The sequence below is a fragment of the Mesocricetus auratus genome, unplaced genomic scaffold (assembly GCF_017639785.1).
Source record: "Mesocricetus auratus isolate SY011 unplaced genomic scaffold, BCM_Maur_2.0 Super-Scaffold_100009, whole genome shotgun sequence".
NCBI lineage: Eukaryota > Metazoa > Chordata > Mammalia > Rodentia > Cricetidae > Mesocricetus > Mesocricetus auratus.
In genome coordinates this window covers 47434112-47457263 of record NW_024429193.1, presented here as the reverse complement: position 1 = coordinate 47457263, position 23152 = coordinate 47434112, and the positions used below count along the sequence as shown (strand labels likewise).

At 41.7% G+C, this 23152-nt stretch overlaps 1 protein-coding gene across 2 annotated transcripts in view; it reads left to right on the top strand.

Annotated features, from left to right (window-relative positions):
* The first annotated feature begins 22651 nt into the window (after positions 1-22651).
* Vav3 (vav guanine nucleotide exchange factor 3) overlaps positions 22652-23152 on the top strand; it is a 319658-nt gene continuing 319157 nt past the window's right edge. For both annotated transcript variants that reach the window (XM_005076659.4, XM_040752019.1), the window contains exon 1: positions 22652-22855. In XM_005076659.4, coding sequence (XP_005076716.1) covers positions 22652-22855 — 204 coding nt within the window. The remainder of the gene's footprint in view (positions 22856-23152) is intronic.

Genomic DNA, 23152 nt, shown 5'->3' with positions numbered 1-23152 from the left:
ATCTTCTAGAATTTTCATTATAAAGTGGAATTCAGCATAGTATTAATTACTTTTCCCATCGGTGTGACAGAAATATCTGACAAACTGGAACCAATGAAGAAGGATTTGTTTTGAGTCACTGTGAGAGGACGCTTGTCCTAGGTGTCCAGCAAGCGTGGCGGCAGGAGTGTGAAGCTGTTGGTGACACCATCTACGGTAAAAAGCAGACATGAATGCTGCTGCTCAGTTGGATGCTCTTCTCTTGTTTTTTCCTTTTTTATTCAGTTCCTGAAATAGTACTTCCCACAGTTACTTGGAAATACAGTCACAGACAGACCTAGAGGTGCATCTTCCAAGTGACTGCAAATCAATCAAATTGACAGTGAAGATTAGTCAGCACAGATCTCATTAGTAAGACAGCAGAATGTCCTAATGCGGCGTTCTCACCTTCAGGCATACGCTTTGAGGACAGTCTACATGTGGGACTCTGGGATCCTCCACAGTCCTGTCTTTCTAGCCCTATTTCCAGCTATTAGTTTCATAAAACTCCTTCTTTCACTTTATACAATATTTTGGTCTATAAAATTTACTCTGTGTGTGTGTGTGTGTGTTGTGTGTGCGCATGCTCGTGCGTGCTCCCAGATATCTGAGTTTTAATATTTTAATATGCGGTACTCTTCCTACCAGGCTTTCTTTTTGGACCACCAACCAGCTCCTGAATCACCACAGGGGGACTTGTTAGCCATGAATGCTTGGCCTAGCTTAAGCTCATCTCTGGCTAGCTCTTTTAACTTAAATTAACCTGTTTCTCTATATCTACCTTTTGCCTCGGGGCTTTTTACCTTTCTTTCTGTGTGTCTTACTTTCCTGCTTCCTCCAGTGGTTACCTGACTCTCCTGCCTAGCTCTTTATTAGACCAATCAGGTGCCTTAGGCAGGCAAAGTGAAACAAATGCAATTGTTTCATAATGAAACAAAAGCAGCATAAACAAAGCATGGCACACTTTACACAGCCAAAGTAATATTCCACAGCATAGACGAGTGCAGCACATTGTTGCCTAGTTAAAGTACTATTCCACAGCAATTCTTATTCTTTCACACTCCTCCAAATACTTTTTGCCTGGTGGCCTCATGCCTTGCCTCTCTCTCTCCGGGTTCCCACCTCAGGCAGGAGGTTTTTCTACTCTGTGCTTTTAGAGCAATATGAATCAAGCTTTAGTCTAACACCTTTTTGTCTATAATCACGCTTTGGTGGTATCTTCTCTACTGTAAATAAGCCTTTTCATATGGGTTCTGATGCTTGATAAGTTGCAATGATAGCGATAGAAAGTAGTTGAGGCAAAGTACAGCCAATATGGTCATGATGGTCACGAGGTCCAATAGCCTCATGATGGTCACGAGGTCCAAGGCAATTGTCTGCACCTGAAACTACTGTTCGTGGTGCTTGGGACTGAAAAGGTGGGTTGTTATAAAGAGCTTGATGCCTCCTCTACATGTTTAAAAACTTGCAGGTAGTAAGTAGTATTTGTTAACTGCTTTGTAGGAACTGTGCTTGGGGACTGAAAATATCATGGAAACAGGACCTGCCCATCACTGTTTTGAAGGTCATGTTTGTTACAGCTAAAACACAATGCACAATTAAGTAAAAGAACAATATAATATGCTGGAGCCAATTCATGCCTTTGTGTTTTTGTTGTTCTGATTTATGAAGGGAAAGAACATCCCCTACCTAAATTGCCTCAGAATCATATTTTATTATGTAAAAATGCAGATGGTCTTTCCTCAGAGTTAAATCTGAAAAACCATTTTATGAAATTTATTGGAAACTTTTAACTTCAGCTGAAAAAAATTTTAGTATCCTAAAAGGAGAAACGGGAGAGTTAGTTTAGGGACTGGCTCCCTTGCCAAGGAATCCAGGGTCTGGTTTTAAATCTCTGACTCTGGCATTTCTGATATATAATCTTTTAATATGTGTTTATTTTGCCATTAATTAAAAATGTATTCACTTTGCATCATTGAACTATCCATTTAAAAATTATAGAATATTTTTATTTGCAAAATTTAAAAAATCATTCAGGTTTATTAATTAAAATATAGTTTGCATGTGTGTGTGTGTGTGAGAGAGAGCAATAGCAAGAGAGAGAGAGAGAGAGAGAGAGAGAGAGAGTCCCAAATCAGGCCAGCACTGTCTATGCCTAATCTATCATTTCACAGTTTGTGACAGTCTAGAAACCTCCATGGGACTTGTGAAAACTCTAGAAAGCCTTTTCTCCTTAGTCCATTTGTTACCTGAGATTCTTTGACCTGGCTGGTCCTGCTGCCCTTGGGTCCCAAATAAACACATGGATGCTGTATTATTTATATAACTGTTGGCCAATGACTTGGGCTTCTTATTGGCTAGCTCTGTCTTATTTTAACCCATAGCTACTAATCTATGTATTTCTACATGGTCTTATCTTACTGGAGAACACCTGACTCATGTCCTCCCAGAATTCTCCTCATCTGGTAGCTCCACCTATCCTTCCTGCCTGACCTAGCCAAAAAGTGCTTTATTTATCAACCAATAAGACAAACATATATACAAAAGGACATCTCCCATCATCCATTCTATCTTAATTAATCAAAAATAACCTTAAGTTGCCTAGGTTCATACTCCTTCACAGAGTTACACTTTGGTCCAAAGTTTCTTTCCAACAAGTGTTTCATGGGTTCTATTTATTTCATCTCTTGGTTCTGTCCTCAGGGAAGTATTGTTCCATCCTGTATGTCTTCCCTCCTTAAATCCTGGTCATTTGTGGTCTTGGCTTCCATTTCAGACAAGCCTGTTCAAAATTTTCACCAAAGCAAAGGTTCTCTCAGTTCTTCCTTCAGATGCTGGCAGAATGGCCCCTGTGGTGGGCTGGCACTTAGGAACCTCCCTGGTCTTTCTTCTAGTACCCCTATTTGTGTACCAACATCGACAAGTATAGAGAGTCCATAGGCCCAGGGAGTGTGGGCTCACATGGAGCCTGTGCTTTCTCCTATACTTCTACTGCCCAAGACTCTCACATTCCCTGATCAGACTTCTGTTCTTATCTCTAAGCCCTTCATGGATCTCTCCCTCGCCCTCCTCTCTTCTTGAGGACTGACAAACTACTTGAGTGTCCATTCTCAGGCCTTAGAGATGGCTCTGGGTAGCTTTCTCATGAAAATTTGTAGGCTGAGCTGAGTTAATCTGCACATGACTGAGGCCCCCATGGTGTGGGAGAGCCCAGAAGATGTGGAAATGAAGATGTGGGTCAGGGCCAGGGCCAGGACCAGGCTGGATCACCCTGAACTTTCATCTTCTGACAAGGACTCCTCCCCTGTTTCTAATTTGCATTGTTAGTCATGAAAGTATATTTCAAGGTAAAAGCATAGGGCACATTGTATTCAACTGTTAGTTTAAAACATAACATTTGAACTTGTAGGTATGGACTGATTCCATTTCTACTCTTGCTCCAGGGCTAACCAATGCATAGAAACTGTGGCTGCTTGCACAAGACCTGCCCAAGAACAAGCCAGTCAACATTCTAGCATGGAGGAGGAATGGGTTCTGGAGGGTCTGCCACTAACTACATAATTATGAACATTTTGGGTTAGAGACAGTTTTTTTTTCTGTTTTTCAAACCAGGTTTCTCTGAGCAGTGCTGACTGTCCTGAAACTCTCTTTGTAGACCAGCCTGGCCTCAAACTCATAGAGATCTGTCTGCTTCTGCCTCTCTGGGATTAAAGGTCTGAGCCACCACAGTCAGCTACAGTAATTTTTTTCAAAGGTGTTGCTCCTGGTAGGTCAACCATGCTTTAGTGGATGACTCTGTACCTACATTACAAGTGGGAGACCATGGATTATTGAATTGAAGTATAGAAGACATAAAGTAGGGGGGGTAAAGAGGTGAGGATGTATCTGGGAGGAGTTAAGTGAGGAGTTAGGCATAAATATGATAAAAATGTATTGTATGAAATTATACAGAGGAGAATGATATTTTATTGCAAAATTATGTACATAAAAATAGAAAAAATACTTATTAAATATATTATAGATATAGAATTCTTGTTTCTGTGTATGATATAGTCTATGTAAATGCACATATATAATTTATGTTGTATTCATTATTTAGATTTACAATATATTCTTATTTATAATAATATCATACATATAAAATATAAAATATTTTTGCATTGTGTGTATAATATTTTTTGTACATAGACATTTAAGACTATATGGGAGGAAAATATTTGAATGCTAGAGAGGTACAAGATACCTGATTTCTTTTCTCTGTTGGTCATGTAACAATAAAATGGTTGTATTTTGTGCTATGTTTCACCAAAAAATTATCTTTGAACAGGATCAAATCTTCAGGACCCTGAGAGGTTTCTATTGAGTTTGTATAGCATTATGTAATCCCAATTTTAAGCAAGGTCAAGGGTCAAGATAACATACATTTAATGTAACAAAGCATGCTTTTCATGTTATCTGAATACCATTTTTTAAGGATATTTGTTGGTTTCTTTATGGGCTCAGCTTGGATTCTACGTACCACAAAATAATATACTAAGGTTTCCAGTAGATTTTATATATTTTGTGGTCATCAAACAAAATAATGAAACTTATTTAGATAGACAATTGTTCTATAATGATTTCACAAATATTCCTGAAACTTGGGCAAAGGTATAAAGCTCTGGCTTCTTTTAAGAAGATTTTATTTTTTTATTTTATGTGTATGAATGTTTTGCCTGCATGTATGCCCATGTATCACCTGCATGCCTGGTGCCTATGGAGGCCAGAAGAAGCAGTAGGATCCCCTGAAATTGGTGTTACAGATGGTTGTGAGCCATCATGTGGATGCTGAGAACTGAACCTGAGTCTTGACCCTTGACCCATCTCTCCAGCCCATGATATGATTTCTTGAGAGCGTTTTGTGGTTCATAGATCTGCTAACATTTTCACCAGCTATTGTCACAGATTGTTCCTCAGGGTTTTTCATTGCTCTTACTAAAGGGATTAGAATTTTTAGATTTATTATTTTTTTTGGCTACTGCCTCTCTACCAATGGAGTTCATGCCTTTATAAACTGGTGACATCCTCAGCCGTTGGATTTATCACTTAATAAATTAGCTACAATTTGGATTTTATATGAATGTTTGTAAAAGTTTTGGTTCAATAAAGCACACCCCACCCAAACTGCCCAGTCAGTGGTACCATTTTATACCCTGGAAATCTTGAAATTGCTCACATATGGGACAAACAGTTACCTAATTACTTTAGTTACTGTTAATCATTAGAAAAATTTTTTTCAACTCTTCCCTGGAGTCACTGGAGCATTCAAAAGGCTCAGTGTTTTCTTTTTTAGACACTTATTTATTTTAGTGTGTGTGTGTGTGTGTGTGTGTGTGTGTGTGTGTGTGTGTGTGTGTGTGATTAAACCACATACAACTTGTAGGAGTTGTTTCTCTTTTTCTACCATGTGGGTTACTGGAACTCTCAGGTTTGGTAGAAGGCCCCTTCATCCTCTGAGCCATCTCACTAGGCCAAACAGCTTATGTTTCACAAGTAAGGAGTGAAAATGAACCACTGACCTTGTGTTTAGCAGCTGATTACACTATCCCTTGAGTCACGGACACAGTATTTTCTTGCCCAGCAGTTGTATCTCTGTGAAGGTATTTCTACCACACTATCTCTAGCAGGAGCTGGAGAGAGAAGAATGAAGTCATGAGAGTCATTTGTCAGGAGAAAAGGGTGATGGCATGAATTCTCCCTTAATCTTGGATTCTGACACCAGACAGACCTGGTGTGGATACTAATTCTGCTATTTACTGCTTCGGTTGGATGACTATGCACAGTTTATTAATGCTTAACCAGCATATAAGGGTTAATTGAAAAGCTTAATAAGATCTACCCTCCAAAATAACAGTGTGGATTCTGAACTATATACAGGAGTGTCTGATCCATGAATGAGATAGAATGGGAACCGACATAGTCAGAGAAGGAAGAAAATGGCAGACAGGAGATGGTAGAAATCTTAGGCGTCCAAGTAAAAGTGCGCAACAGACAAGTCCCAAGGAGGGTTCAAGGGCTCTCAGTATTATGAAGATCTTTATTTAAATAACATCTTACTGTTTTTTTAAAGTGTTGTCCAACAAGACAGACATTAAAGAACTACTGAGAGCCCAAAGATAGGAAATGTGATTGAAAGACATAGGTGGCCTAGGAAGAGATGTGGTCCGGGTAGGATACACCAACAAATAAGGTTTGGTGATGATTCGGATGAAGAAACACAGGAAGATATTTCATGATTTGGAGTCTGAATGACAGAAGGAATGTATGAACACTCTAGAACCAGTATTTTGAGTCAGAAAGTACGTTGGAAATAAACTATTGCAATTCATTCAGTCAGCAGGCAAAGGAAACACAATACCCACCCCACTCTTACCCCCAGATTTCCAAACTAGGTTACACAGCCAAACTGAGGGAGGAAGAAGTAGATACAGCTCTGCCTTGGCACTAGGAGAGTGTCAGCTGCTCTTGGATGTTGGACAGTTTGGATGGATAGTGATTGGAACCACTTTACTTTTTAAGGAAGAACACATTTCTTTTGTTCTTAAGGAAGAACATTTCTTCTGCTTTCCAGAGAATCAGGGCTCTAGATATTATACATGTGATTTCATCAAGATCAGTGTGGTTATTATTCACCAAGAAACTGTACAAGACTCACTTTTATTCTGAGAGTTCGTTGTTTAGCAACCTACTGCATACTTTGGTAATTTCTTTTCTTTTCTTTCTTTCTTTCTTTCTTTTTTTTTTTTTTTTTTTTTGGTTTTTGGAGACAGGGTTTCTCTGTTTTGAAGGCTGTCCTGGAACTCGCTCTGTAGACCAGGCTGGTCTCGAACTCACAGAGATCTGCTTGCCTCTGCTTCCTGAGTACTGGGATTAAAGGCAGTGCCACCAACGCCTGGCTGCCTTCTTAATTTCTTACAACTCTTGGTTGAAAGTTAGGGTGTATTTTGTCCTCTGCAGTAATTAGGTAATGAAAGGGTAGCCATGTGTCATCTTAGTGCTTTTCTCCTGTATAGAAGTCATGGGGTTTAAACTTCTTCATTCTTGACTATTTCTTATTCAATTGGAGTTGCAAGTTTTATGTCTGAAATAAATGAAGTTCTGGTAATCCCAAATGTTGGTGGGAATTTGGGGGAGGGGTACTAGTTTTTCCCTTATGTATGAAAACCCCCTTTTCATCTCACTCTGTGAACATTTTGAATTCTAACATGAATGCATGATCTTGACGAAAGCTGACATGTTATGGATCCAGGCAAGCTAAAAAATTGATTTTAATGTTTAAACAAAATGGATTACTTTTCCTGACCACTGAGCCAAAAATACCTCTGTTGAACACTGAGATATAATCTATCACTTTCTTCTTCTTGCAGTTGATGATGTCACTCCTAAAAGCAATCCTAATAAAGGAATTTTCTCATTATACCACTTTTATGAAAAAGACCAAAAAAGGAAGATGAAGGAAGATAGCAACAATTTCCATTTACATGTGAATGAATATTTAAACTTCTGAACTCCTAAAAGAGCAAGATCAAATCCTTAGAACTAACACAGAATTTATTTCCCATGTGAAGCCTAATGCCTCTGGGTAATACTTCTTTCTGGAGAAGCTCTGTTCAATGAAGAAACACCCCATTAGAGTGTCCCACAAGCATTGTGGTGGCTTGGTTGGTATCCTTTGGAGTACTAAAATTTTCTTTTAAAAACAGTATTTTCTTTTAAATGAATAGAATCCAAATGAATAAAAGTGGCTCTAATAGAGTGGGTGGGATGAGTAAAAGTGTAGGGGGAGGGGATGAGGGGAAAGGATAGAGGGAAGCAGATGTGGGGGTAGGGGACCGGGAGCAGTCCAGCAAGCCTATAGTTCATTTTATCTTTCACTAACGTGGTGGGAAGGGTGTGATGGCAGGAGGATCCGCCCAGTCGGAGCTGTATTCTAAGCCCTGATCTACCACTCATGTTTTGTGCACCTCTCTCCTGTCTGAATTTCTGAAGTTTCCTGTGACCTGTGTGCTAGAGGGCGTAAGGAAGCTTCGGTTTTCTGCTCTGCTTGTCGTCAGTAGATCAGCAGAGGCGTGCAAATGGATTCTGAGAGTGGGAAGAGTTTCTTGGGGATTCTCAAATAGCACTCAGACAGACAAAATGCTCTAGCAGGTGACAGCCTTAGGGTTAATGCAAGCAGGGCCTGTCTCCGAACAGCATAGCAGGAGAATACCCTGAGGTGCATGAGGGGTAAGGGGGCAGCTGGTGTCATTGGAGTTACCAGAGCGGTTCCTTAGGGAACTGGGAACTGTTACTGACCCAGTGACAACTTGAAGGGCAGCTGATCATGGACAGAGTTCCAGTGCTCAAAAAGGCAGTTTCTGTGCTTAAAAAGGTGGGTAGCAAATGTGCTTCCTACTGTTATGCCTAGGGAGTATTCCTTAGGCTTTGTCTTGTCACAGTCATCACTCACAGAGTAAAGTCAGAGGTAGTCCACCTACTCCAGACAGATAAAGATGTTTGTCTGTCTTATTTACCGGAGACCCTCCAGCATTAGAAAAACATGTAATGTTAACAAATATTTGCTTACTACGAATACATTAGCACAGACTAATTTAGACTCCTAGGAGGGGAACCGGTAGACTCGGGCAGAGAAGATAAACTCCCTAAGCAGAGTTGGGACCCACCAGAAGTCAAGGAGCTTCAAGAGCTCCTGGTCTGTTAGAGAGGAGGAATTATGGACCAGCATACCTGTACTTGCATGAAACTTCATGAAAATCTAAATCAGTGTTTCATGATGTGGGCATTGTTTGCCATTAAGTTACTTTGATTTGTGCATGTGTGTGTGTCTGAATTCACATACGAATATTTTTATTTCTTTAAAGACCAAATTTAAAGGCCTAAAGGGCTCCAAAAGTCAGATGGTGACTTAGAGTTGTCCATAATTTATCATCTAGAAATCACTATAGAAATGGCATGGTGGTGGTTTCTATCATTTAACATCAGTGAATGGCAGGGTATAAAGGATGTCCCCGTGGGACCAGCATGAGAGTGATCCTCTGGCAGGTACTGGCCTGGATTGGGTGATACACAGTCCCATGCTGGTTACTCTCCAACACTGTTCTGTCTCTTTCCCTGTCATTCCTCCACTGTGAACAGGACCCCAAAACACAGTTATCACTTTCCAGTGAGTTAGTTTTACCCTTAATCACTCATCATTGTTCTAACTATTCTCTGTGCTAACCAGTCTCAACCTTGCCACACTAACTGCCACCCAATCTCCTATCTCCTGCTGTACTCTGGGTTACCTATTTGGATAAACTCAGTTCTCCCAAATACCAGCTACAAAAAAATCTCAGTAGTTTTTTCACACATCTTCCCATCACCTCCCTGCCCCCCTCCACATTTGACTCTCAATCATTTATCTTTTCCATCTTATACCTGATCAGCGTACTCAGTTCTGACTGGCTGCCCTGCCTCCTGGAGGGATCTTTTCCAGGCATATATTGAACACTCCCTGAGTTATCACTTATCATATTTCTTCCCTCTTCAAAACTCCCAGGGCTCCATGATCTCCTTGTTTGGACTTTAAAATTCCTATGATCTTTTGAGAATGTCCATAGTTTGGGCCTCCAGGCATTCCAGCATGGGTGATTCTAAGCCAGCCTGCCTACTTTTTCTTTCCAAGTTCTCAAAAAAAAAACGCTTTGTATATTTTGAATGCTATGCTTTTTGCTGGTTATTCTTCACTTAGAAAAGTCTTTTGTTAGAGATTCAGTCAAGTTCCTTCCATAAACACTAAAACTATTACATTCTGTGCCTCTAAAATACTGTTGAATTTACTATCATTACTCTTTTTGGACTAGTCACTATACATATGCATTTTATTTTCTTTCCTGTGTGTGTGTGTGTGTGTGTGTGTGTTTGTTGCAAGTGTTTGTAGTGTACATGTGTTGGCAGGCTTGCACGTGGAGGCCAAAGGTCAATATTGTGTGTTCTACTATCATTCTCCACTTTGTGATTTTTTAGAGCAGGGTCTCTCACTAAGACTGGACATCACTGATTCACCAAGACTATTTGGCCACTGAACTTCAGAGATTCTCCTGTGTCTACCTACCTCTCCAGTGCTAAGATTACAGGTATGTGCCACTGTGCCCGGCTTTTGACATGGTGCTGGAGATCCAAACTTAGAACCTCCCCATGCTTGAGCAACTATTTTACTGATTGAACCTGAACTATCTCCATAGGCCCTGTCTAATCTTCTGAATTATATACATCTTTAACAGAATGACTATGTGTGTACTTTTATATGTTTCCGTTATCAGTTCGGTGTATGTCAGTACAAAAAAGAAACCTTGCAAGTACACATGTACTACAGTTCAATGGAAAGCAAGTCCTGCTTAATGTTACATTTTTGAGTTTTATTATCTCTGACATTCTAAGGGGTATGTAAAATGAGACAGTTATTGAACCTCATTAGATACCAACCCACCTTTGGGACAGTATCTCATGTAACTAGGTTGGCCTTGAACTCACTATGTAGCCAAGGATGGCTTTTGCCTCCCAGTGCAGAGATTATGAGTAAGTCACTGTACTCTGTTTTCAAATTTTGTGACTTTTTAAAGAACCACCTAGGTATTTTACTCAGTGTAGAAAAAATGAGAGTACCACATAGCAATTAACAAAGGTACCTACAGGTTTTGTTGACAACTACTAAAACTGGGAATTTAGTAGCTATTCCATCTATTTTTGAAAAGGTTTAAATTTTTCACTGTGAAAGGTAAGATAAAAATTACCCATGAGTGCTACTTTAACATAATTCAGGACACTGATTTAGTAGATTCCTATATATCCCCCAAATATCCTGATTTAGTGGCTCCAGGAAAGTTCCAGAAATCTTATTTTTAACAGCTTTACTGTTATCAACACTCTCTATCTTTCTGAACCTTCATCCTAACCTGTAACTGGAACATTGTATGTACTCATTTAGTTCACTTTAAGTGAATAAGATGTATTAAAACATATAGTTCAGTTCCTGGCTCATGATATGATACCAAATACTTGTTTAAATAATAGAATCCTTGACACTGCACAAAGAATAGCAACTCAAATATATGGTCAGTGGCCATTTGATCCCCAAAGATGAAGAAAAAAGAGTAAAAGGAAGTATTTGAGTGAGAGCAGTAGAGACATTTCCTCTCCTTCTCATGTTATGCTAAGTGGTTTGACCCCCTTCTTGAAATAAGCTGTGATAATTTTAATTTGAAAGCTCAGAGATGACAAATTGCCCATCACCGCCATCTTTCATGATGTCCTCACTAGACTGGTGACTAAGCTAAATGGGAATAGCTGGAAGGACCTGGCTTCTCATACATATCACAACTCAGGAATGAAAGAGAAAACCACACTTTCTGCAAACGAGATGTGATTTTGGACTATTGAGAGAAGCATTTTATGGTTTCTATTAACCGTTATTTCGTTTTATTGAATTTTAGTTTACTTAAGGTAATCACAGTAAAATCATATTTAATATCAAAATTGAACTAAAATATTTCGTGTTCTCTGACAGTTTTGGCCTGACCCTGTTCTTTAATTTCGTGAATATACCTTTTGTGAGTTGTGTTTGTACCTTGCACATGTCTCACCCTGTTATTTTACTCTATGAATTCTTTCTAACACACTTTTACACACTGGTAGAGAAAACTGGTTCAAGAAGGCAAAATCTTGTCATCAGGTCAAATATGTACAAAAAAATGCTAAAAATAATGTGCAACACATTTGTGGCTTAGAGAGTAGGAGTAGGCCATAGGAACATGTTTAACACCATTTGTTTTTTATCCATTCAATAAATACTTAGTATGCTTTTGGAAATTGCCAGATGACCTAGTATACAGTGATCCATTAAATACACCTCCATTAATCCAACTATAAGACCTGTAGACTATGATCAGTAGAGGATGGATGGGTGCTGCTGGGGTGAGCCACTAGTCATCAGGGAAGGCCATTGAGGAGGTTATATTTTCTGAGATAGCAGGTGTTTAATTGTCATGGACTGACGTCTTTGGGGCTGAAATCAGAACCAGCTGAACAACCCTGGGTCCAACCATGAGTGGGAGAGTGTGGACGAGGAAAGGCTAGCTATCCAACGACATTAAAGAAAAGACAGAGACACCTGAGCATAACAGGAGGGCAGGGTCAGTCAGTACTGAATGTGCCTAGTTTATTGATACATCATTTTAAGTAACCATCCAAAGTAGGGCGCAATGGCAAAAGACATCTACTATGATGTATCAAGGGCTGATAGCAATTATTTCTTTTAATCCTAAAGACACTCCTTTGCAGCATGTACTCAAGCCTTCAGGAACTTTCACCCCAGCATGTCTCACCAGCCTTCAGGGTGGCTGTGGACTCACCCTGGCACAAGTCTATTGTTATTTAGATAGGAGCCATTCTCCAAGGAGGTCAGGACATCCAGCAGTTATTAGCTGACAGCTAAAAGACAATAGAAATTCTGGGCTCTCCTGAACTTGTGGCAGGGTGGACTAGATTTCCAAAATATATGGGAACCGACATTTAATGTAGGTGACAGGGGCTGCTCTAGCCCAGCTGAGTTACTCTGTTCCCAGTTCATGCTTAGCAGAATGTGAATAAGACCATGTCTCGGGTTACGGGCCAGATGGGTTCAGAGCATAGACTCTGTATGTGAGGCTTCCACAGCTGGTGCAGAAATGGAACCCACAGGCGACATGTATCAAACAGCTGCTCTAAGTTGCCACAGTGTGTGACTTGGAGGAGATGCCAATTTGGTTTTGGATCCTGTGGCAAATTGACATTGCTTAACTGATTCTTAAAAGACCCACTGGAAGGCAGAACTCAAAGCTTGGCTTTCGTCCAGTCCATCTACAAAGGGTAAGAATACTGTGGAGATCTTTGGGTCAGATAATATGCAAGAGAACACATCACATGCAGGCAGTGTCTTTAAACCCATTTCTTTTTTGGAGTAGTTTCTCTGAGCAGCAAGATGCTGTCTACAACTTCAAATGCAGAGAAGTTGAAAGAAGGTGATTAAAGCCAACTTCAAAAATCAATTACTTTGGAAGAGATTAAGTCTCTCTTCACTGATGCAACTTTCTGGCTCCTTGGAGATAAAGATTATTTTTAAATCTTTACTGAAGTTATTACTATCTGTGTTATTAAAGAATAGTTGAGTTATTACCCATTGAAACAGAAAGCTGTACATCAGGAAAGCAATTACTTAGGTGGTACCTGTCATATAATGTTCAAAATCAGGGCAGTATTAAGGGAAGACCTTTCTGACCATCTTAACATCGGAGAAGTGCTGGCTCTAGCTCAGGAGCATCTGTGCCCTTTTAACTTTTACTAAAAACTAAGCTGAACTGGACATGGCTGTGCACACCTTTAACCCTAGTGCTCATGAGGCAGAGGCAGGTGGATGTGTCTGAGTTGGAGACTCGCCTGGTCTACAGAGTGTTTCAGGCCACGCAGGCCTACAAAGTGAGCCTCTGTCCCCAGAATAAAATAAAAAACAAAAAACTAAGCTGGTGGCTGGAATGGAAATAACAGTTCACACTCCCCGCCCCCCACAGCACAGCTAGCAGTCACAAGTTCATGTTTTCTCCAGGGTCAAAATGAAGGGCATTATTAGCTATAACAAAATCTCACTCACTTTGACGCTATAAACTCAGTTCCTCTGAGAGCGAGCACCACAGGCTGGGAGACCACTGTCCTTGCTCTGACTATATCATGTGTCTTCCCCAGTGGTTCCTGGCTGTAGCCCCCATGACAGAGTGGGCTACTGACTACATAGGTGGAAGAACCTGGGAAGGACTTCTAAGATTGGGAGGATGAGGCTCTCATTGTAAATTCTCTAGATGAGTCAAGAATTTCAATATTTTGAGGGCCTTCCCCCTCTTCACAGCTGTTAAGTTACAACTGATAAAAAGTGTATGTATTGGGCTGAGTAGATGGCTCTGTGGATGACATGTTTGCTGTGGAAGCTGAGAATCAGAATACACCAGAATCCAGATAAATGCTGGATGGGGTGCCTCCTGTAATTCTAGAGCTTGGAAGGCAATTAGGGGTACAGCAGTCATATTGGCAAACTCTAGGTTCAACCAAGAGACTCTGCCTCAGGGACTAAACTAGAGCAGTATAGAGGAAGACCCTGAAGTCAGCCTTGGTTTACTACACATGCACACACATGTGCCAGAGCCCCCACATACATGAGAACATACACACATGCCACACACAGAGACAAATGACAAGGAAAAATATCTATTTACTGCATATATTGCATAATGAGAAAATCAAGCTAATTAACATATTTATCACTTAATATGTTTATACTTTTCTGGTAAGAACACTTAGGATTGACTCTACTGAAGTTTTCATATATGCAATATGTTATTATGCTAAATGTAGTCATCAGATGGTGTAGTAGTGCCTTAGAGATTATTCATTCTGTATAACCAAGTGTCCATTGACAACAGATTGCTCCCACTTTTGACTTGACACCATTGCTTCTCCTCTGGCAACTACCATTCTACTGTCTACCTGTGTGATTTCATAGAAGTAAGTTCAGGTGGTGTTGTCTTTCTGTCCTGGGCTTATCTCACAGACAATAAATTTCTTCTACTTTCCCTGCCTTCACAAATGACAACTTCCTTCTTTTTGAAGGCTGAATCATATTCCATTATGAGCGTGAGTACTACATATCTTTTACCCATCATCCGTGGACTGACGTTTAGGTTGGACCCATATTTTTGGTGTTATGAATAATGCTATAATGAATAAAGCCATGTAAGTGTATTTGATATACGATAGTTTTGTTTTCTTTGCATACATGTAGCATTTATGGATGAGATAATAGATTTGCTGATGTTTTGTCTTTTGCCTTTTGCCTTTTGCAGTTCTGGGGATCTAAATCAGGGCCTTATTTGTGGTGTGGGGAGGAGTTCTCTGCCACTGGGTTACATGCCCCCCACCTAATAGATCTAAGTGATTTGAGGAAACATCACTCTATTTTCTAAAATTGATGTGCTGGAAGGTTTCCTTTTTATGCATACCCCCACCAACACTTAACTTTCTCTCTGTGCATTGTATTTGCCTGCACATGTGAGTGCATGTGTGTGCATACATGTGGAGGTCAGGGGTCAATCTCAGACATCCTTTCTTGGAGCCACATACTTTTTTTTTTAAGGCAAGGTCTCTGACTGCTCTGGAATTCTCTAAGTAGGCTAGACTGTCTGGTCAGATAGTTCAAGTGCTCCACTTGCCTCTGTCTCTCAAGAAAAGGAACAGAAGTGAGTGCCAGCATATCTGGCTGTTTTGCATGGATTCTAGGGATGGAACCCTGGTCCTCACATTTGTCAAACAAGCACTTCACCAATTCAGTCCTTGTCCCAGCCCCTCCCCCCACCACTTTTGCTTGTTTGATAAAAGTCATTCTACCATGTTTAAGGGGATATTTTGCTGTGCCTATAATTTGTATGCCCCAATTAGTGACCTTGAGGATTATTTTTAGAAAAATAGACCATCTGTATATCTTCTTTTGAGAAATGTCTGTTCAGATCTTAGCCCATTTTTAATTGGTCGGTTTCTTGTTTTTGAGTTGAGTCACCTACATTTTTGGAGTTTTTAATTAGTACCTTCAACATTGTTTTTTAACGTCATCGAACTTTATGACTTTACATTACTCAAGACCACCACAGGAGTTATTCTTCCTTTGTGGCCTATATAGTGGCTAAGTAGACAGAGGGAAAGGGACATGGTTTAGAATTGTCAGGGTTCTAAAAGATGACAGTTTTCACTGACTGGCCTGTAGCTGACCTCATGCAGGAAGAGCTCTTCCTGCCTAGCCGTACTTACAGCCCAATGCTTACTCCTAAGTTGATGCTCGCCTGAGCAGCCACAATCAATTCACATTAAGTATAAAAACAGCCACCACGCTGAAAGATCTAGAGTGCCTGCAATGTCAGGGTTTCCATATCTCACCTCGCACTGGAAGGTTTTCACAGGCAATTGGCATGGAATTCTGTTTCACTTTTAATTCATAACCACACATACAAAATGAGGGACATTTTTGTGCTTTAGAAGATACTAGAAACATTTATTAGATAAGGTAGGCAAATTAAATTCGACAGATTGCAGGAGTTGGGAGGGACTAGGGACAATAATTACTCCATCTTAAAGAGTTATTTTTCCTATATTAAAAGATATCCAAATATATACGCTAAAAGTTATATATAAATATGTATTAAAATACATACTTAAAATTATATATTAATTATACATTATATTACCTTAAAAATGTCAGAATGACTTTTATAAAAAAAACAAAATTGGAGAGGTTGAGTGTTAGGGAGAGGTCTATAGCTCAATGATAAAACACTTCACTAGCATGTGTGAGGCCTAGGTTCAATCCCAGAACCACAAACAAACAAGCAAAAACATTTTCTTTATGTCTACCACTTATATCATTCTTCATTTAAAATAATTTGAGTTATTAGCATGTTTCAGAGTGACCAAACTTCTCTTTCTTTCTTGTACTATGTTATACACACAGATCTGACTTTAGTTCCTGCAGTATGTCAGAAGGGAGAAAAAGAAAGATTGCTGAACATATGACCTGTTTCCTAAATCTTGGAAATTTATGGTAAGAATAGCTTAGACCTTCTAACCAAAGCACAACACAATGTTGAAGCAGGAAAGCAGTTGTTTTCCTTCTGACCAGACCCAGCTTTCTTTCAGAGGAGTCAGCGAATGTTCCTCTTCCTCTTTGTATGTGCAATTAAAAACCAATGCACGGTTTTCCAGGTAATCTAATACACAGATTGTAACTGGAGTACAGTCGGCAGAAATGTATGAGTGCAAGTGTGTGTGTGTTTATGCATATGTGTGTGTGCATGTGAGCACACACATGCATGCACACCGCTAACATTAGCAAGAGGAATTCTGCTGCCATTCCTGGTGCTTTGTCATGTCTGGCCCTAGAAAAGCTCACCGATCTCTACTGAATTATCCCTCTGGGTCATTGTTCTGGATACCAAAGGTGGTGTCACAGCTATTCTAAAGCATAGCATTTCAAGACCTCATATCAACCCCAGACAAAGCAAACATAAAAAGGGCTACACACACACACACACACACACACACACACACACACCCCAAAGGATAAACAGCATGCTCAAAGAAATAAAGCAAAAACATTTAAAATTGGAATGTATTAAGAATGATACCAAATTGCTTCACTAAATAAAATCTTATTTTTTCCTGCTATTTGAATAGAAAGGAGTGATTTCACTTACTTTAATAAAATTTAAAGCTACTCGTTATTAAGGAATGCATACACATTTAAAATTGTCTTTAGAACAGAAGGGAAGACTAGCTGGAAGGAGAAGCAGACAAGCCGGGGTGGGGAGGGGGGAACATGGGAGGGATAGCAATGAGGGACAAATGAGAATAAAATATAAAGACACATATTTATGAAGTTACCATGACAAAATCCACTATTTTATATGTCAAACTAAAAGTTATTTTTAAAAATAGAAAGAGTGGTGGGGGTAAAGCCCATCCCAGGTCATAATGCCAGAACTGAACTAGAGTCCTATGCATGTTAGACAATCACTCTGCTACTGAGCTATGATGGCTTAGACTCCAAAATGTTCTCTCTCTCTCTCTCTCTCTCTCTCTCTCTCTCTCTCTCTCTCTCTCTCTCTCTCTCTCTCTCTCTCTCTCTCCCTCCCTCTTTCTGCCACCCCACACACACACAAAGAAAGGTTCTTGCTATGATTCCCATCCTGGTCCTAAACTCCTAGACTCAAGCAATTCTCCTGCCTCACTCTCTCCAGTCTGGGGTTATTGGCCCTTACTATCACTTCAGGCTCTAATATGCAATTTTACATGGCAGCCAACAGATAATATTTGCACAGTGATTGTATTCAAAGGGTTTTCCTCTACTGTTTTTTGTTTGCTTTTGCAGTGCTGTGGCAAATCCAGGGCCTCACACTTGCAAGGCAAGTGCTCAACCACCGAGTTACAACCCTATCATATTCCATGCTAGTTTATGATTGCTAATTGAATGAAGACAATGAAGGCTTTCATAGAAGCCAAACAAGCAAACAACCCTCTCCCAAACCATCTTACTGAAGCTTGCATTGTCCTTTGGATTGTTCTGTGTCCTCAATCCCCAAGGAAATGGAGTGGCATCTTGGTTAAATGTTTGGATCTCAGCATCTGCCCCTTGTCTGATGTTTTTATTCAGAAAAGACAACTGAGCTTTCTTATCCTCAGCCCTGAGGTGGTGTGGCCACGCTTTCTGTTCACACTTAGCTTCCTGACTATGGAACACAATGTGGTCAGCAGGCTTCCAGCTCCTGGTGCCGTGATGGACTGTATACTCTAGAACTGTGAGCCACAGTTCTTGTCAGGTATTTTGTCACAGTAGTGAGAAAAGAAACGAATACAGAAAATTAATACTCAGTAGAGGCCCACTTCTGTGACAATCCTTACCGTGAAGATTTTAGAAGTTGGAATGAATGCATTTTCCATCATGAGATGGCCATGCGTTTATAGGAACCAAGTAGAGAATGTTATGGTTTAAACACTTAGGCTCCTGTGTCTCAACTTTGGCATTTGGTTCTTACCTGGTGGCACTGCTTGGGAAGGTTGTAGACTCTTTTTTTTTTTTTAGGAAGTTGAGCCTTGCTAGAGGAAGTGAGTCAGTAGAAGAAGGCCTTGTGGTTTTATGACCTGGACTTACTTCCTGTTCACACCCAACTTCCTGAATGGAATGCAAAGTGACTAACTGTCTTCTAGCTCCTGCCTTCCCCACCATGATGGATTATATCTTCTCAAACTGTATATGATAATAAACCTTTTCCTTTTAAAAATGTCTTCCTGTCAGGTATTTTGTCACAACAATGAGAAAAATAACTAATGTAACTATTTTCCTAATTATCATGAAAATTTGAGCACAGAACATAATAGCCATCATCTGCTGCCCTTTTGCAGTGCAGGATGCTATCTACGTCTTGTTTTCATAATGTAGTACGAAAGCAAGATAAAAGTGTAACAATACAAGAGGGAATTAGAGAATAACTGCTCACCCTAGACACGTGCACAGCCCTAGACTGAAAGAAAAGGGGATTTCATGTATCTTATACAAAGAATGCTGTCAATTCCCATCTGATGTTTTCACTACTGGGGAGGCAGAGTAAAGTGAGGAGGGATAGATGTGTCTGGGAGGAAACAGAGGCGTGACAAGTTCATTAGTTTGTGTATTTGTTCACTCAGCTAAATTACTAATATTTACTGAGAGTTCATGGTGCAACAAGCACCAAGAAGCACTGTGATTGGCTCCGAGAATTTGAAGATGAGTGTTGACCACTTGTGTAGTCTAGGTTGTAGGGATCCATTTAAGTCAGTAGGTTCACTAAGTGGGGAGCAGCACTTCTGAGCAAAAACAAAGCAGGTGGTGTGTGTGTGTGTGTGTGTGTGTGTGTGTGTGTGTGTGTGTGTGTGTGAGATCTTACTTTTGTTAAATATGTAATGGGAACAAAGCACTTAGCACTTTTGACCTACAGAGTCTTGTCTTTATTGATAGGGTGCATTGTGGAGGCTGAAACATCTCATTTCAGATAATGTATGTGAAGTATTCAGTAGAAACCTCGACCCAATAGGCAATCAGGGAGTGATGGAGTGTAAACATTCCTCATGTGCCAATAAGGGACCATTTTGGTACTCATGTCAAGCCTATATTTCCACGTCTGTATGTAAGAAACAGTTGCCAGTATCTTCCAAATCATCATCTCTATGAGATATTAAAGTGTGAAAGGAGAACACAGCTCAGATAAGTCAATTGACAGTGCGGGCCTCCATATACTAGGCAGGTGTTCTGCCACTGAGCCATCCCCTCCCTACACCCCCCCCCCCCCGCTGTTTGTGTTGTCCTGGTTTCAGACGTTTTACCCCCTCAACTCCTCTAAATTCCCCTATACCACCCAACTACCTTCATTGCCCTTCCATACGTTTTCAGGTTAACATTTAAGTATTATGCTCTGAAGCAGTATTTTATATGTTACATGTAATACATAAAATCTGAACAGTAAAAGGGTTTATTTGGTCCTTGCTGTTGTTTTGGCGGGTGTACAGCGGCTATGATTGAGTGGTGTTTATGAAGCTCTTCTGTGACGGGCACTACACATTTACACCCTTTGTCAATCCCTTTCAGGTTTTGATGGACACACATATATCACCCGGGGACCTGGTTACAGTTCAGGCTCTGATTCATTCAGTCTGGGTAGGTCCCAGAGTCTTACAAGGTCCACAGTGAAGCTCCTGTCTACATGTTCATTCAGGCTAACAACGCATGGCATCATTTGATTCTGACAACCCAAAGAGGCAATGATCATTCCCCCACTTTATAGGTGTGGAAAATGAAGGTTAGAGAAATAAAAGTTGCCTGAGGTTATCAGAAAGCGGCTTAACTTGGTTTCTTCTTGGCATGGTACATATGATCTGGCTTTTGGAAATACTTTACAGCCTTCAAGGGTGATCTGATGCTATCTAAAAACACATGCCTAGTTTGACTTTGCTTTTTCTTTCTTTATCATTTTTCTGCTTTTTCAGTGCCATTTCTCTTTATGAAGGACCATGTTTTAAATGGTTAGCCAGGAACATTTTGTTTGTAAATATCTAATGTACAGGATGACTTACAGTACTTACCTCTTCTCAATGGTTTTGCATAATGAGTTTTTAGTAAATGGCAGTCAACAGCCAGTCAAAAATATCACATGGAAAATTCCAGAAAGCAACAGTCCCTATGTTATAAATAAATTCTATTACAATGTATGATTATGATGTTATATATGATATAGTTATGGTGACATAGTATTGCTAGGTTTGGTGCTCCTGTAGTTTCAAGCTTTGAAACTTATTATGGTCTAGAAAATGCAGTGCTATTGATGGACTGCATAGTGAGCACAGAGGAAGTTCCTGGGACGGATGCATATGAGGAAAGGAAATCCTCAGGCTGATTTATTGTTTAAGGCTGGCTCAGTACACAGTGGGCTATGCTTGCCGTAGCCACGCATAAAAGAACCCAGCCTCTGTCCTAACAGATCACGTATGTTTAAAGTTACATTTTTGTCCTGTTTATAAAATCATTATGAACCACAATGAAAACTTTGAGTTACATATATCTGATGAAACTTTTAAAAATGATATAAAATCCCATCAAACTGGATTTCATTTTTAAAAATTCAAAAATAAAAGACTGGAGAAGGACTGCATTTACAGGTAGCTGTCAAGAGCTCAGTGCGCTAATAATACTTTGCTACAAATAATGTAAGCGCCATTTTCAGTTTTGAAGGGTAGTGGGAATAAAAAGGACAGGGCTTGCTTTTCCTTCCTTCCTTCCCTCCCTTCCTTCCTTCCTCCCTCCCTCCCTACTTCCTTCTCTTTTAAGAAACGTGAGTGCTTTGCCAAGAGTTGACACGGGGTGGGGTGGCACTTTCCAACTTTCCCCAAGGTTTTCCAAATGTCTTGACCAGAGTCTCCCAAGGCTGAATAAGGGCTCAAACCTAGTAGCAAGTGACTGACGCATGCGCAGTCTTGCCTCCGTAGCACCGGCCTGTTTTTCTCAGGCAGGTTTTTGAGGATCAGCAAAAGAGGCAGGGCTGTATTGGTGAACATTTCCGAGCCCGAGAGAGATGCGAACACCACCTCTCTCCTCCACATAGGCCGAGGCTGCAATTGTCCCCACCCCACAAACTTTTAAGGTGTCAAAACATCCTCAGAAGAAACTAACTTGGAGGAAGGGGCCGAGGATGGACCTGGAGGAGGCGGAACGAGGACCAGGTCACAAACTTTCCGCGCCGCCGTATTCTCCAGATGCGCGGAGTGCACGGTGCCTCCTGTCTCCCGGTTGCCGGTGTCCCAGTTAAGCCGCGGCTCCTCTGAGACCCTTTTAATTTAAATCGAATTCATTGTTTAGGGTGTCCCGGGGGACACCCCAGGGTATCTCAGTGTTCCGGCACACTTCCTAGGAAGCCGCGGCGTTGGGCTAATCCCTGGGCGCCCAGGGTTGTGCAAGCTTCTGCGCACCCGAGGGTTCGCGGGCGGGCGGGGGCTCCGGGATCCCCTTTGTAGCCACCGCCCCCACTCTGCCCGCTCCTCCCCCAGCCGCCCCGCCCTCGGCCCCGGACCCCCTGCCAGGGCGGCGGGCACACTCGCACCCGCGCCTCCCGGCACTCGCGGACCGCACAGACCGGCCGGGCGCGCTGGGCATGCTCAGTCGCGGGGCGCCGGGCTCGCGAGTCGGAAGCCTGTGCGCGGTCGAGCCGGCCGAGGCGCACGGAGAGAGGGCGGGCGGCACTCGCGGCTGCAGCGGCGGCCGGGCCGCGGCGCATCCGGGCGGGGACCCGAGGCAAATCCCACGCGGCTTCTCGAGCCGCCGTCAGCGGCGCCCGCTCCCGAGAAGCAGAGCGGCCAAGGGGCCACCGGCGGCTGGCGTCGGCGGGGCGCGGAAGATCGGCGGCGGCGGCCACCTCAGAGTCGCCGCCCGCCCCGGCCGGGCCGTGTCCCGGAGCCGTCGGGCATGGAGCCGTGGAAGCAGTGCGCCCAGTGGCTCATCCACTGCAAAGTGCTGCCCGCCAACCACCGGGTGACCTGGGACTCGGCGCAGGTGTTCGACCTGGCGCAGACCCTCCGCGATGGAGTCCTGCTCTGCCAGCTGCTCAATAACTTGCGGGCACACTCCATCAACCTGAAAGAGATCAACCTGAGGCCGCAGATGTCCCAGGTATGGAGGCCGCCCCGCGACCCCGCCGCCCTCCAGAGGCTCCCATTAATCATCCAGATAATTTCTTTGTGTAAATGCAAACATCTAGGTGCGCTCAGCCTGTCCTGCCTCTCAGCTCTCAGCTTGGGGGCTACACCTACCTTGCCTTGAAATGGTTTAGCTTCTCAGCTGAATGCTAAAACCATGCGTCCGGAGATGGTGTGTGGAATCCTAATTGCTTTCTGGGAGGCGGGAAGAAATGAGTTAGTTATCTTAGGGTGCGTTTCCCATTCCCCCCCCCCCCCCGCCTGGTGTGTG